Source organism: Taeniopygia guttata, chromosome 4 (genome assembly GCF_048771995.1).
Source record: "Taeniopygia guttata chromosome 4, bTaeGut7.mat, whole genome shotgun sequence".
NCBI lineage: Eukaryota > Metazoa > Chordata > Aves > Passeriformes > Estrildidae > Taeniopygia > Taeniopygia guttata.
In genome coordinates this window covers 42,094,828-42,112,271 of record NC_133028.1, presented here as the reverse complement: position 1 = coordinate 42,112,271, position 17,444 = coordinate 42,094,828, and the positions used below count along the sequence as shown (strand labels likewise).

Genomic DNA, 17,444 nt, shown 5'->3' with positions numbered 1-17,444 from the left:
AGCAAGGAGGTTTACGTGTTTACTGCTTGTTGCATGACTATTTGTAGAGCCAGTGAAAGATTTGTCCCTTCAGAAGTACAAACTATCTTTCAGTAACAGTTTATTTTAAATTCCATCCTAATATCATGGGAAGACAACAACCTGTAAAATAAGGCTTAAATTACTTAAGAGCTTTTCCTCTAGCTGAGTTTTAAAAGTTCACTGCACTCTACTGTCATATATGCTTTAGATAACTGAAGAAAACAAACAGTTCCTCTACAAAGAAAGTCAACTGGTCCTGCAAACAAAATGATTTGACAGTGGTATTTGCTACAGAAAACTAAGTGAAGATGAGTGCATCCATTTGAACACTTTCCTGGGAAAGATACACTCTGAATATCCATTTCCTTCAATAACACAGCACCAGCAATGCTCAGTGGCCATGTTTATAACAAGGTTTATACCTTATAATTCTGTTGTTCTGCTTGTTTCTAAATTACTCTGTAACTCTAACTTAGTATAGACTTAGCCTATGTATAATAGGCTAAGATCTGAAAGTGTCCCCAAAGAACTTCCAGAAGATGACTTCTATGCATAAATTTGCGATTAACTTTTGAGGTCAAGCAAGGGTGTTTCAGACAACTTAGCTCATCAAAATATTTTTGTAAGAATTTATTTAGTGTAAGTCTAAAAAAATAACCACCTGGACACCTATCTTTTTCATGAACCATGCATGCTCCACAAAGTTAAGATTCAACTGATTTGCTGGAATCGCAACAAAAAAAGACAAAAGGAAAGAGAAATAAAATTTATTATAAAACATGTTGAAATAGCAATGACTTAGCTGACTTCTTGCTCTGCTGTTCTAGGCAGAACAAAATGTGACTGAATGCTCTCAGGAAAGCCAAACCAAAATTACAGAAGTAGTATGTTGCCACACTAAAATCGCTTTCTCTTGATAATTTCTGGTTTCCAGCTGACAGGATGGGTTTCTTCAGTCTAAAGGGAAAAAAAAAATAGCATAAGGATTATTTTAAACTTGAAACTCGCCTATACTACTAATGAAGTATATGTACTCTATTTCATATGTAGCATTATTAATACCTGACCTACAATGTAATTAATTTACCCAGATCAAAATTTCTATCATCTTACTGTCTGAAGTACATAGCAATACTTGTTCTGGACTTGTCTTTTTTTTTTTTTTTTCCCAAAAAGGAAAATGATCAGGTTACCAGTAACAGACATATTTACATCAGTATCAGTAGATGTCATGGAGTGTATTTTGCCCAACTTCAAAAAAGATAAAAAATTCCTGATTCTTTATATCTAAGACTTACTCCTAGTTTAATTCAGTGCAAAATTCCAACACTTAATAAAAATTATGACATTCTTTATATTGAAGATATACACTGACAGACTGTACAATCATCTGCTGTCTTCTTCACTGGTAAATTAATTCATATTTTAGAATAACAGTTTGAAAATAAGCTCTTGACTCTAAATTCTAAAAGGGCCAATAATTAATCCAGATCATATAAATAAGTACAGTAAACCTTAAAAGTGCAATCCTTTTGCTGATTCCCATATTTTTATCAATACAACCCCACACAGTTTCCCACTGGGTTCAAAACTCAGTGTACAGGATGGTATTCAGATTTCTCCAAACTTCAACACAAAGGCCTTTTACAGAAGAATTCACAGATCTGACACTTATTTGTACTACAGCATATAACAATAATTAGGAATGCAGAAATTAGCTACTGTCCTGTTAATGCAAATACAGAGGTCTTTCAAACTTCAACAAAATGGATTACATAAGTCTGAACATGTCTCCTAGAGGTATGTGTCATATTTGTCTGAATTTTTCTGATTTTATGAAAATACTAAAAAGACACTTTGACATACCGCAGTATCATCTTCTTTGTATACTTTTATGGTTTTATCAGCTTCAGCTGTTAGCAATCTGCTTTCTGACTGGTCAAAAACACAAGCAAATATTCCTGATTCACTGTCCAAAGAACCCGGCTGTACAGCTGCATGTACTCTCTGGAAGTTGTATCCAGTTCTCCAGTCCCAAAGGTGCATAGTGCCATTATCAGCTATAACGAACAAACAAACAAATTTAGTATTCTGACCAGTTAATTTCTATGTGTTTTCTAAAAACAGCATCATGAACAACTAGTAAATACATCAGGAATACATCACACAACATTCATGTAGAATAGCTCAGTACACCCTACAAATTTTCCTATTATCTGCGTTTTCCTTCCTCAGAAACTCATTCAGATTTTCATCAGATAACCCTGAGAGATGATACACTACATCACAGGGCAACTGTAGCAAGTTGCTTTTGGAGGCACAATAAGGACTGGTATTCTGAATATAAAGCACCCTGCTCAGAAGCTCCACTGAAGTTGAATGAGGCAGCATCATCCCCCCCCAAAGATATCAGAACATTAAGGACTCTTACTTAATGCAAAGTAGGTTTATTGTTTGCAGAGGTGTCATTCCTGTCAGCATTGCTGCTACTGGCATCAGCTACAGGGCACTCACAGCAATCTGAACTCTATTCAGAAGGATGCTCTCAAGAAAATTTTTCTGTTACAAAACCCAATATCCTTCAAAAGCATTATCTAGCCGAAACAGATCTATTAAAAATTAAATTTCTCCACATATGCCAGCTAGACTAGAAATCCAGCTGTTTCAAGAAGGGTGTTTCTACAGTAGAAAACTCCAAGGTAAAATCAACTTTTGATTCAGCATCATCTTCTCTGAAGCTGCTGTAGATAGCGCAAGGATGTAAAAGGGAGAACTGATACTCAAATTTTAACTTTTTAAAGGTTGCAATTAATATCAGTAAAATGATAATAGTTTGTTTTTTTTTTTTTTTAATGTGGAGAAGGTGTTTTTTAAGACTCAGGTACTCCTAACATAAAAAATTCTTAAAAGGATGATCTGAAAGTGTCTTCAAATAATAATAATGGCATGTTAGTCCATTCCAGTATTTTCTGAGGTTCTTGATCTTACTGGGGATGAGCCATTTGTAAAATACACCTTTATCCAAATTTTAAAATCAAGGGCCCCTTTTGCACATAGTTGGAAACATAACCAGAGTAAGGTGACAATTTAATTGGCTGTTTCCCAACTCCTGCTTAGCACATTTCCATTTTACTCCACATCCCTAGCCTACAGGACCAAAGGTACACTGGCCCAAGTGCCTTATTCCCAAACACCTTCAGCAAGATGCTTCTACATCCTCTATCCAGTCTCACTGCCTCAACATGCAGCTAACTATAGAGAAGGCACTAATAACCACCAGATCATAAAAGATGGACTCTGGAGCCCCGCAGCAGCAGCCAGCTGAGAAGAGGAAAACTCTTCCATGCAGTACATTAGAAGTCCTTCAATTTTATTTTATTTACATGCAGCTCAGAAACATCCAAGGACAAGAATGTGGCCCTACTCACTACGAAATGAAATTATGTCCTGCAGCAGGCTGACAGGCCTAGGTAAAGCAGAGTTCCATGAGCATCCCTGCCTAAGGATCTCCAGACACATATACATGGGAGAGAGGAGAGGAATGTGCATTTCTCATTTTTACCTCCTGAGACCAGAACACCATCAGAATTTACAGCCAGTGTGTTTATAATAGCATTGTGACCAGAGAGGTTCTGAATGAAGTTTCCATCAGGGAATTTCCACTGCTTAATATTATCTGGAGAACCAGATGCAAATGTGTAACTGAAAGAAAATAAACACAGTATATTAAAGCTCAAAATAGCTGTAGTGAGAGCAAATGTTGTTCATTAAAACTACTGCTAAATGCTAGTTGCAAAATTGCTTGATATTAAAACTGCTTTTCTGACATGTTTACTTCACATGAAATTAAGCAATTTTATGAAGTCACGAATTACCTATTCATACTGTTTTCTTTCTGCTTCATAAACTAAACTTTGTAACATCCTATATGCCGTAGGATTTAATATGCAAACAAATATTTAAAATGCACAATAAGTTCTCTTCAGTTGTTGTTCTGGCAAACTTTCAGGTATCAGGGCATCATCAGCAAAAGTAACAGAATAGAAAGGCAACAAACCCCAAGCATAGGTTAATGACTAGTCTTACAAAATTACATAAGGAAAAAGCCCTGTAAAAATGTAACTACGAAAGACAATATCTTCCAGTGAGTTACCCCAAAATAAGAATTTCCTTCATTTTAAGATGTGCAAGCAGTTACACAGTTGTTTGGGTAGCCTGTAGGAATACTTTCATTTGCCACAATGTCCAGAGAATTTGCTGTCTATTTAAAAGATACTGCAAATAAAAAAGTCGAGTATTACAAGAAAATACCACAGCATTAAAAAAAGTTAGAAATACTGAACTATAGGCTGACAGTCGCTACCATTCGACAAGAACACTTCAAGTCTATTTTCAGAAAGGTGTACTTGATGAAGCTGAAACCTGAATTCCTTTTTTTTCAGAATGTAAGTAAAATAGAGGCTTTTTGTATAGCTAACTGGCTATACAATTTTTCAGGCACACACTGGAACAGAGTTTATTCATATCAAAGATACTGAATTTCTGATAGAATGCAATTTTAAAATATTAAAGGCACAGAAGCAATCAAGTTCTATGTGAACTCCTTTTCACCATTGTTTTAATGGGGATCTAAAGAGCATCAAAATATAGCACCTAATGCAGAGCACTTCCAAGAACATCTGCTTCAAAGCTTCAATTCTCACACTGAGTTTTAAGGCCAGTTAATACTGAAATGTCTTGTGCAGTGAAACGCATATTCAAAAGAAAGACCATTCTATTAATCACTGTCCTCTTTAGCATTAATCACATGTGTGCATAGGCACATTACAAAACTACTGCAATTCCTGCTCACAACCATTCAGTTACATATTTATTATTAGCCTTACGGATCACTGAGTTTTAAGGACTGAATGAAAGTCACACACAAAAGTAATTCTGTGGGATATAAGGCATTCTCAGGATTCCTAATGTACACCAATGCCAGTACTTGGGAAGCACAATCAGTGCAGTAAAATCTGATAATTGATATGCACCTTTTTGCATCATCCTAAGTGCATTAGTTTTTCAAGTTATTATGCTCTACTATTCTAGATCATCATTCACATTGGCTCTCTTCAATTCTCAAAAAACTGTGAAAGTGTAACAGAATAAAGAAAACTCACTGTCTTGGATGCAGCACTACTGCTCTTACAGATTTCTTGTGATTTGTTAAAGTAACACGAGTTTTTCCTGCCACCAAGTCCCAGAGCCGTATGGTAGTATCATGACTGCCTACAATGAAAAGAAATTGAAAAAAAAAAGTAGAAACCATCACCTTGATTTTATCATAATCACTACTTTGCTAAGGCAGCCAGAATGATGTGAGAGAGACATAAATATTGTGCTAATGCCACCTCAGATGAAGATGATGCTAGATTGCAAAAGTATTTTTAGCCAGTTTTAAATCCAAGAACTAAGAAGTCACACTGCAAAGCTGGAATTTGACAGAATGGGAACGAAGGTGAACACTTAACCACAGTACTGGACACTCCCTAACTGAAATGGGGAGAACTGAAATATTACAGAAAATGCAAGTCTCAATACATATTGCAACACAAATGAAAACACCAGGAAAAAAAGGAAGTGCAGAAAAGCATTCAAACAATGTACAGTCATATTTGCTTAAAGATGCCATTAATAGTATGTAATAACCACAGCATGGCCCATTTTCAACAGAAACTAGTATGAGATTTGAGCAAATTCACCAAGATAACATTATGAACATCTCACAATTACTGAACAAACACATTCACCATTAGGTCTTTCAATCATGTTACTCATGAAACCACATGTACTATACCTGTAATAATTTGTGGTTCTGCAGCTTGGCACTTCACAGTTGCTACTGCATTTGTGTGTCCTGACAGTGTGTGCACACTGGCTTTTGTCCTTACATCCCAGATCTATGAATTCACAGCAAATATGTCAGAGGTCAGTAACAGGTGCTTATGCAATGTATTTTAGGCACTGCCATTGTTTACATCATTTCCTTACTATAATCCTACAGATTAAAAAATCATATTTAGGTGGTATTTTTCACCCAACCATTTATTACAGAACTGCCTCAGCTGGCAAATTTCAAGGGCAGCAGGAACCTGCTAGTGAACTTCCAGGCATATGGATAATTCAAGTCACCATAATCCCATACCACCTTCTAAATACTAAGCAATCCTACATATACTATGTAGTCTACTTACTCAACTAAGAAATAAAACATTATCCTGAAGTGACATGGCACGTTCGTTCATTTGGCTTTCAATTTGATCAACAATGTAAGACAAAGCTAACACAAATCATCTTAGTATTTAATCTAAATTGATGATAACTTTTGCTAAGTGCTCATTTTTACAAATGAAGATATTGAAATACAGACATCAAGATGTTAAAACACAATGCTATACTTACTCGTGCTGTTGAATCTCTGCTGCATGTCACCAGCACATCTATTGTTGGATGCAAGTCTAAGCCATAAACAGCACTTAGATGACCATGGTAATGTCTGATGACCTAGACGAATAAAAACCACGCAAACTAATAATTGAAAGAATATTCTATATGCTTTGATTTCTGTATTTGCTACTACCAATTCCTTCAATTAAAGAAACGGCAGCTTACCTTATTGTATTCAAGATCCCAGCATTTCACTTGTTTGTCTTCTCCACAAGAAAAGAGGTATGGACTTCTAGCACTTACTATCACCCCACGTACAGTACTGATGTGTCCCGTCAAAGACAATTTCAATTTGCCACTAGCAAGGTCCCAAATCTGCACCAAAACAGGTATTTTAAGGTAAACAGGAAAAAGCTACACAGTGAGTCTGGGTGAACAGCCCAGATGTAACTGATCCTGCTGCAATGTAAGTTAAAAATACAGTCACATCAACACTTGCTCTCCAGACACTAACATGTAATATATGAACTCTCAAAAAAAAGAATTAATGCTACTACACAAATCCTTTATGAAAAGGTAACAAAAAAAAAAGTTCTGTAGTTCATTATTCTGCAAACAGTAAACAAGAAACTTTTTCCAAGGGCTGGAAACACTTTTAAATAAAAAGGGCACAAAAAAAACCCACTCCCTGCAAACTCTGTCAGTCATTTCTTCCAGCCTCTTACCTTTATGGTTCTGTCAGCAGAGCCAGTAACAAACCATTGATTTCCTGGTTCTACTGCAATACATCTCACCCAGCCTAGATGACCACTGATAACCTTCAGAGAGAACAAAAAAAAAAATCTGTATCAGAAATAGTACAATACCTTTTGATGTAATTTTCCTTCTCCAACACTGAAATTTACTAGTATTTACCAAGAAAAGTCAAATGTAAAATCAGATCTGAAGGCAGCTTGATTTCTACTTCAGTTAAAGAGAAAACTAGAAATTTACATACACCAGACTTGGGGAAGCTGCGATACAGAAAGACTATTCATATAAGCAACCTTTTCACATCCTTTGAGTGTCCGTAACACTTCCAACACTCGAAGCTTTGCAGAGAAAGACTGCATTTGAGCAGACTCTTTATGCTGCTGTATAGTGCTTATACAAAAAACAATTACAGAAACATTGTCCATTAAATAACATTATAGCCTCTTAAAGCACACCACCACCTTCTTCTCCCCGAAACAGGGGTATGAGAGTAGGACACTTTGCAATAATAAAAATATGGAGACTGATCTCACAAGAAATACTTTGCCAACACATGCTTTACTTTTGACAGCCCGTTTCTCTAAATTCTCCAAAGTCATTCAGCTAAAATCAAGCCCCATAACTGGTTTCACTAGATGCCATGTTTCATATACTGTCATACAGCTCATTTCAAAACATTTAAAACACAACAAAGCTTCTTAGGCAGAAATACAGCAAACCTTCCATCAAATTTATCATAACAAGAGCTACAAGAGTAAAAAAGAGGTTCAAAGAGAGAGACTGTGTGTATACAGTTTAGTTGTTACCCCTTTTCAATCACATTTTAAAATCATATTTGATTATATTTTTGTGAATGAGAACAAAAAATTATTATTTGAGGTTTTATATAGAGTATGGTTTTTTTTTATATGCACGTTCATGTCATATAATTTCTAACTTACTCTGTACAGTTTCCAAGGTGGATGCCACTGAGGTTTGGGCATGGTTGGAGCCTTCTTTGGCATTAATGCAGAATTTTTGTTTCCACCAGCTTCCACCATAGCCTGTAAATTAAAAGAAGGGTTACTCTTCTGGTTTGTAGATTATCTCTCTGTTTAAAGCCTAAAACTTTCTCATTCTGCCTTCTCAATACTGATTATATTTAGTCAGTCAGGAGATCTCCACACAACACACAGATGGGTCCAGAAGCAATCTGGTTAACACCATGTCCAGTTGTACACAGTCTCACAGACTGTGAGATGTGCAACAGACTCACCACAGACATCCCAGGAGGCTGGGAACGCTCAGATATTCCAGCATGCCTGTAAATGTCACCCACACCAGCAGCTGTCCGGTTTGCATCCAGCCTAGGGGAAGTGAAAATGGTTCATGAGTTGCAATCGACTTTCTCCTGCTAAGTGATCACAGAGCTGCAGCCAGCTGAGTGTTGTACACCTCTCAGCATGGAGAGTCCACAACCTCTCTTGGTACCCTCTCCAGGGCCTGACCACCCCAAGGCAGAGATACCACAAAGCTTCACATTCTTATCTTCTAATTAAACAAAATTTCCCTTGTCCCAACTTCTACCCACTCCCTCTTGTGACAATACAAAATAAAAAGCATACAGAAAAGCAATGCCTGTCCACACTAAAAGCAGTTTCTTTGAGAATATTCAAATTATTACTCCAAGTAGCTCTTATATCAGCTTCTGTGATTTGCCTTGCAAGTCCCACAAATAACAGTGTCAATGAGGTAACATAGCAGTACCTGGACTGGGAAGCAGGAAGTGCTACAGCTAAGGATTGTGCTGCAGATTCACTTGGCATTCTCTGGACCTTAGTATCTGCTGTCAAAGCCACACCTTGAAAAAAAAATCCACATTAGAAACAAAGACATCTCTTTTAAACAGGAACTCAGAAGTGCATTATACAAACATATATATACACATATACCTGCAAACAAGGGCCTGACACACCTGTAATATCAACTCTCATCCTTCAATAACATTTTCACATTTAATTCAAATCCACTGAAATCTTTATTTTGGCACAAATCCTTTCTATCTTGATCTACTACATATGTGAGTACAAAATTTCCAGAGTATAAAACAGTATGTCAGTGGAAACAAAAAAACCCATCTAATTAGAAGCAGCATCCATCTTTAAACCCAGCTTTACCTGCTATGAAAATCCAAACACCACAGAAATAAACACAATCTTGTGAAGCACTTGCTAACTTAGGCTCTTTAGTACAATCTATAATCCCTCCCTATGCTGTGTTTGGCATCACAGATGGTGTCAGAATCACAACAGTTTAGTCCTACTTAAGTAAGAATCTCAGGCTACATCTTCACATTTTTAACCTTTTCTCAAGTACAGCAGATATTGTCTAAAAAAATTTTTAAAACTCTTTGTAAAGTATAGTTTTGGTGCAGACTGGTGAATTTAACTCATTGTTTTACTTATTTTCCTAAGCAAACTTCTGTCAGTTGACAACAAACTCAGTATTTGGGCAAAATATTCAGGTTAAAGCAAGAAACTGCAAAGAAAGAAAGATGATTTTCAACCCTGATATAAATGATTCTATTAAAAGAACAGTAAATGTAAGGAAACCACTGTGAGCAATTCTTGTCCCCACAGTTAGAAGCAACTAACTATGCCTGTTTTTTTAATGGTTGAGGGTCCATAAACCCTCACATCTGTTAAGTTATAAATCAAAACAACAGATTTTCCACTATACTCATAAAAAACTTAAGCACAATAAACAATCAACAGCTAAAACTGAGCTCTTCCAAGAACACAGCAGGATCCATCAGTAACAGTGGCAATGAGCAATAGCCAGTGTAACAACACAGAAACATAACCTTTACAAGCACAGGCAAAATCACATTACATTAAAATTATTACACCCTCAAGTCTCTTCCCTAGAGCAAGGGGGTGAAACCTTTCTGCTCTGGTGGTGAAAAGCAGGCAACATTCCACTACTATTAAGTATGGATCAAGAGGAAGCCTGCTCCTGATAGGATGAAGGATAACTTGTTCATACAGGAACTCAGAAGATCCATAAAACACTTGCAAAATTTTACTTACCAGGACCAGACGGGTATGGGTGTGTACCAGTTACCATATACTCAACTTCTTGTCCTAAAGCACAAGAGAATGTTATATTAATAAACACATTTTATACTGCACTGCAAACAAAGCATTCAAACAGCAAATAGAGGAAAAGAGAGCAGATCATACACAGCAAAAGAAACTGGTAACCACCTCCAATGTAGTTAGACATTTCTCATTTTCATTAGTTTAAGTTGTTCTGGTTACCTCCATTTTAGAAAACTCAACTGTAAAAAATAATTAATTTGAATGGTGAAGCGACCTTTTATCAAGAGGACTCAAGTAAAAAATGCTCATACTGCCTTTGAAGCAGATACCATGCATTCAAAGAGCATGGGCGTCTGAAACGTAAGCTAGTAAGTTGGCTGTCGGAACTGAGAAAGGTACTTTTCTTCTTAAAAGATTTTTCATTCTCCCTCAACATGTTTCACTTGCACAATACTTCCAAATAAAGCACCTTGGGCAGAATCTCAATATCAACTGAATATCAACTGTCTCAACCAAAATGAGGTGGCATTTTTAGAAGAGAAATTTTCATACAGGATTTACGTAATACATACACATTTTATACATCACAAAACACATATTGAAAAAAAACTCTACAGATTTGAAATAAAGCGTTTTCTGGTTTAAAAATTGCACAGCTTAAAGACTGTAAATATACTGTGAAACAAAATAACAAAAAACCACCCCAAACAAAAAACAACACACAAAAATGCCTAAATAAACAAAAGTCAACCAAAGAGCATGTCCTTAACCATCATGAACTTGCAAACATAAGAAACACATTACTCAACTTTAACACCTAATACACTAACAACTCCACACACTAATGTTATTAAAAATTACTCTTTTTACTAATTCATCACTATAAAAATCCACAGCACCCAATAACTCTTTTGCTAAAAGCAAAGTGATTTCTGAATCACTTACCACCTGTGGACTCTAGCAAAAAAAATACCAATCAAAAAAGTTTTTTTTTTGATTTCTGCATTTATCTCCAGTGGATTAATGCTGGACTGCATTCTGAAGCTTTTACATCACTGAGACTGTTACAAAAGAAAGGACAAATATAGCACTAGGGGCAAACTAACCTTGATTTCCAGTATACTGTTTGTGTCCGTAGGGATCCCCAGTGTTGGCGCCTCCTTTCTCCCTCAGGTTCTCTTTGAGCGTGGGCATGTGCAGCACTGAGCCGTACTCCGTGCGCAGCTTGACTGCCATCTTCACCTTGTGACTGTGGCACGAGAAAAGCAAAATCCTCACTGAACCCCACTTTCTGAACTGCTACCGAGTTTTGAAATATTTTAGAGAGGATGTCAAGAAACTTACTTTACAACCCTAATATTTCTCTCCTCTCAAAACTACACTGTTGCCAGTACAAATATATCTGAATTTCTGACTTGGGTGGAGCAATCACTGACAGAGTTTAAAACTTCACTGAGTGCAGCAGCACTTACCTTTCTTCATCCAATGGGATAGGTTTGGCATTATCAGCTACAAACATGTCATGGGTTCTCTTCAAAGACCTGAACACAAGTGTGTGCACAGAATGCTTTTGCACTTCCTAAAATAAAGAAAAGAGCATTTAAATAAGTTTGAACAGATCTACATCAAAAACTGAACACTGAAACACAAATTAAACTGAGTAGCAATTTTTCAGTTCTATGACATACAACCATTTGCTTCATAGAAGACACTAATATTCTTGGAAACTAAAAAATTATTATGTCAAGTTGTTTTACTTCAGTGTTTATTCAAAACTGTATTCTATTCCTTGAAAACTTAGAAGAATTTGAAAAGCAAGCCAAAAACTTTAATCAAACTTTCTGCACTGGCATTTACATGACAAATCTATGAATATAAAAGTTTTTATCCCACGTCCTTCCCAGTTCTGTTTTCATATGTAAGCAATATAGAAGCCAATTCAGAAAAAAAAAAAAAACAAAAACCAAACTGTACATTTTCCTTCACTACCACTGTGAAAAGAACATGAGCAGTCATGAATTTTTATGTACAGTACCACTTCATGTTAACATGGCTAATTACCACCCAACAACAGCAGCTATTGACACCACAAACAGAGGAGTAGGTCTCTATGTCTCCCCAACAGGGAAGAAACTTGCTACAAGTAATTTTTGACAGATGCTTTTTGAAAAAAAAATAGCTCATAGTGTTGCATCAGGCAGCAGTCGTTGCACCTTCTATAACTCTGACAGCCCCACGTGCCTCCAGAAGTGCACGATATTCGCCCCACAGTAAAGATTCTACCGCCTATAAAACCAGTGGCCTTCTCCACAGGTGTGCTCCCAAGGCCTCACAAAAGAACCTGAGGGTTTCCTTATGGGCTAATAGAGTCAGCAGTAGGTCTCTGGAGGTTAAACACCACAGCATCACTTCCCCACAATCACAGAAGAGAATGTGCTGAGCTGGAAGTGGCTTACAGGGATCACGGAGTCCAGCTCCTGGCCCTGCATAGGACACCCCAAGAGGCACGTCCCCTGTGCCCAAGAGCATTATCCAAAAGCTCATTGAACTCTGTCAGCCTTGCTGCTGTGACCACTTCCCTGGGAGCCTGTTCAAGCACCCCTCCACCCTGACCTTTTCCTGATATCCAGCCTAAACCTCCCCTGACACAGCTTCAGGCCATTCTCTTGGATCCTGTCACTGGTCACCACAGGTCGGACCCACGATCAGATCGGAGCCTGCTCCTCTGCTTTCCCCTCGAGAGGAAGCTGTAAACTGAAATGAGGTTTCCCTTCACCCTCTCCTCCAGGCTGAATATGGCAAACGACTTCATCCATTCCTCACTCCGACCATTCATTTAGACCATTCATCTCCATATCCTTTATACCTTTTCCTGATGTTATGGTACCCAAAACAAAACCCAGCACTCGAGGTGAGACCGCCCCAGAGCAGAGCAGAGCAGAGCAGAGCAGAGCAGAGCAGAGCGGGACAAACCCCTCTCATGACGAGCTGGCGGCCCATGGGCCCCAGCGCCGGCATTCGGCACAAGTCTGGCAAAGCAAAGCCGCTGCTCACTCCCGGCCAGACACGCACAGTCCGACCCGCACCCGCTGCGCTCTGCGGGCACCTCGCTGTCCCCGGGCCGCAGCGGGCGGGGCCGCGCAGATGGAGGGGCCGCCACGGACCATCCCTACAGCGCCTTTCCCCCCCGGGGACTGCGAGGGTGCACGGCGGCGCTTCTCCCGCCCGGCCCCAACCTGCTCCCGCTCCCTGGTCTCGCCCAGAACGTCTGAAGGCCCCGACAGAGCGAAGGCGCGGGGCCGCCCCCCGTCCCTCACCTCCGCCATGGCGCCGCCGGACTCCCCCCGCCGCGGCCGCTATGGAGCCACTTCCGGCGCCTTCCCGCCCCGGGCCGGAAGTGATGCATGGCGAGACCGGGACGGAGGCGCTGAAGCGGAGGGGCGGGGCTCATGGCGGCGCCTCCACTCGGCGTACGGCGGCGCGAGGGCTCGCAGCCGGTGCGAGTCACTTCATCAATGTGTACAAATGTATAGAGGGGTGGTGACAGGAGAATGAAACCAGGCTCTGTCGGTGGTGCCAAGCAACAGGACAAGAGGCAGTGGGCAGAAGCTGATGCACAGGAAGTTCCACCCGAGCATGGGGAAAGCGGCACAGAGAGGCTGCGGAGTCTCCATCACTGGAGATACTCACAGCCCTGTGCCGCATGCTCTGGGATGCCCCGCGGGATCCGATGGCCGCACTCGCTGCGGTCCCTCCGGCCTGAGCCATCCGCGCCGTCCCGGGGCGCGGCGCAGTGCGGCCGGCGGCCGGCAGAGGGCGGTGCGGCGCTGCGGGAGAGGCGGAGCGGCCCCGCAGAGGGGCCCGGCCCGAGCACTGCCCTCAGGATGCGGGATCGAGCCTGAGCTGGGCAGTGCCGCTCCCTTGGGTCTGAAACTAGCGCACTTTGCACGTGTTTGGGGCCGTGGAGCTGCAGGTTTCATGTGTTGCTTTCCTCGTGAGTTCTCAAGGGTAAAGCCATGCGGTGTTGAACTGCGGTGATATTGGATGTTAGCCATTATAGCTGATCTTTTGGGAAGAGTGTCTTTAGTTTGGCTCCACAGGACCTCATCTTGATGGAGAGCAAAGGGTGTGAACAAGCTGGCGACCCCGTACTTCATGGCAAAGTGTTGGCTGTGAAAGGGCAGAGGCCATAATTCTATTACAAACGTACCCTGTTAGTCCACCAGGTATTTCACTTCCATTCGTGAGTAGAGTAACTAAATGCATTTGTGCAAATTTGAAATAGGCACCTACTTTCTCCACATATACTCACCTGCTCTTAATTCCATGAAGTCTTGTCCTCCTGAGCAGTATCTGGGATTTGGCAAGCTCATCTTTTGCAGCTACTCCATCATGATGCTCTTCTTTACCACCAAACCAGCCACTCGCTCTGTCTGCTTGCCTGCATGCCTGAGCTGTGAACAGTTTACAAAACCATCTGAGCTAGAAGTGATTCAGTGCAACATAGTTGGTTCAAACCTGCTGTCTTCTATAGGACAGCATTAGCTTGGCATTTCTGGCACACAGCTTGCCTACTTGACATAAATATTGTGTCTTTTCTGCAGTTGGTGGCTCACTTCTGGTGGCTGCGCTGGTGCTGTGTATTTAGTAATTTATGATACAGTGATGGAAACGTGCTTGAAGTGGCTTTGAGCCCCATCTCCCGTTCTAGGTAGAGGTGGGAAGAGATGCCAATTACATTGTGTCAGTAGTGGGGAACTATTGCCAGCTCAGCTTCAAGCCAAGGCAGCCAGGTTTCATGTTTAACAAGCCAGCCTATTTTGGTATTCCTTCTGGTGTGGCTGGCAATCCCCGTTAAATTTCAGAGCTTGCCATAAACACCAGCAAAACATCTCGCAGAGAGGGAGCTTTGTCTGTCCTTGCTTAAAGTGCAAACTCCACAGGGCAGTGTGTCAAAATGGGGCAAGTCTTGGGCTAATGAGGTTAGACTGAAGATACAAAACATTTGAAAGGAAACTTGGAGAGCGCTCAGAATTTCAAACAGGTTTATCTTTCTTTTTTAAAGTTGCACGCAGAGTAGCATGTGCCTGCTTGTTCACTCAGTTGACTGGTGGATTTAATGTGTGGAAATGGTTTAAAGGGTAGTCTCTGGCTGTTTATAGAGTTGTTTCTTTCTTATTTTCTGTTGAAAGAAATCAGATTTATTTCCACTGCTTTTTAAAGGGAAACAAAATTTGAAATATGCACTCTGGTAGCAAAATTTTAAAAATTATATTTAGCAAGAAAACTTGTCTGCACTTGTTATTACTATTAATAGAAGTATTCATATAGCCCTGGAGTTGCTGTAGTTTTCCTAATTTTTTTTTTACACATAAACATTCCCCTCAGAGATGTATAACCTGAATTTGTTTCCTGTTATCCTGGTAATGCTTTAGAAACTCAGAGGACAAATTAATCTTTTCAGAGTTTTCAGAATCCAGTTAGGGGACAAATTTGTTATTTTTTTTTCCCTAGAAGGTTTAGTCTAGGGTGAAATTTAGTCCTGGAACATCAATAAATCATGACAGTAATATTAATAAGAATATGCACTTCATTAATTTTCTTTGTTACATATGACTTGATGTGTGCTTGCATGTCAGCTACAGCTGCAGTTCTGGAAATAGCTAATGATGTATTTTTTTTATAAGCACTATTTCATAGAAGGTGACTAGCAAATTGGAGGAACTTTTAGTGTTATATTAAAGCCAAAGTGAAAATAGCCCAGTCATTAATGTTGCTTTCAGAACATGGAGATAGCATTCACGATCATTTACAAGAAATCTTTGAAGTAATATTTGCTACCAATAAAAGCAAATAAGAAGGATGTTCATCACAGCAGAGGTGAACGTTTAAGTTTACAATATTCTTTTCATAGGATGGCACTATTACAACACAACTGTTTGAAAAGGACATTTCTAAATCAACAGCTATGTTTAAATTGAAACACTATAGCTCAGTGTAAGCCAAGAAGGTTCTGTTCCCCAGGACTTCCTTTAGGGATGCATGCAGCTCTGAAGAGCCATGATCTGGTGATCACGGCTCGCCTGGGTCGGAGGGTTTGTGTAAAGAGGGTTGCATCACTGGCCAGCACTACAAACACCAGGGCAGCGAGCAAACAGACGTTCCTCAAAACACACACACACCTCTGCTAGTAAGTGCCTTTTTAGTAAAAAATACTGTACACAGGGGTGTCCTGGAACACAAACAGGTCCATGGAGTGGTATTGCAGTTTCTAGCAGACATGCTGTGGTATCACCACCACATTAGCTCTGGGAACACCGACTCATTTACCACGTGAGTTGGAGGAGGGAGTATGGAGGAAAAGAGGTTGTTCTGTTTTGAAGAGAGTACTTCTTTGATACCATTTTTAGAAGAAATGTAAGCTATAGTTTTGGTTCTTTATAAGGCTTTATTCAATCCTTATAAAGCGTCAGCCTGACTGTAATGGTTGCAAGCATGGGAGTAAATCACATCTCATAACTGGGATGCTAATGGAGATTAACTTCTGCTGCCAGAATGCTTTCCTGTATGTGTGCATGTTTGCCAGGATAGACTCCTCTTTATGCCAGTCCAAATTTGGACTGTTTTTGCTGATAAAAGTCTCCAGGCACAACCTCTGCAGTGCAGACAAGGCCCTTGCTTACAGATGGACAGTCACACGATCCCTGCCCTGAGGCATCTGGTCATTTGGCAGGTAGCTGCCAGCCTGCTGGGGTGTGACATATACGTGTTGCTCATGGAGAATCCTCGTGGAGACACCACCACCCAGCTCTCCTAGGGAAGCCTATGAAAGGTACTGGAGGTCAAAGACTGAGTTTCAAAGGGCAAATCCCATCTAAGGCAGAATAAGCCTGGGGGTTTCCCATGCTGGGGCTCTGCAGTTGGCTTGGTGGCTCCTGCACCAACCCTCATCATCCAGTCTCTGACAGCCTCTGCACAGACACAACCAGGGCTCTCCATCAGGAACTAAAGAGAGCTTAATGTCTGAAACACCATAAATTACTGAAGAACATGCTGATAGTTTCAAAACAGATTTTGCACAAATATCACTTGATATTATTAACGTTTAATTAATATTTGTGTGAACTGAGCTGGGATAATTTGAGTTTCTAGCTCAGGAAT

General features: G+C 40.0%; 1 protein-coding gene across 1 annotated transcript; it reads right to left on the bottom strand.

The window, feature by feature from the left end:
- Positions 1-772: 772 nt before the first annotated feature.
- Positions 773-13,738, bottom strand: PLRG1 (pleiotropic regulator 1). Its single transcript, XM_002196387.7, has 15 exons — positions 13,601-13,738; positions 11,756-11,862; positions 11,390-11,532; positions 10,272-10,325; positions 8,950-9,043; positions 8,459-8,549; positions 8,145-8,246; positions 7,176-7,268; positions 6,676-6,825; positions 6,466-6,567; positions 5,861-5,963; positions 5,184-5,292; positions 3,584-3,723; positions 1,888-2,081; positions 773-978 (listed from the first exon to the last, which is right to left on the bottom strand). The coding sequence occupies exons 1-15, from the start codon at positions 13,607-13,609 to the stop codon at positions 919-921; spliced, it is 1,551 nt and encodes a 516-aa protein (XP_002196423.3). The 5' UTR covers positions 13,610-13,738; the 3' UTR covers positions 773-918.
- Positions 13,739-17,444: the final 3,706 nt, after the last annotated feature.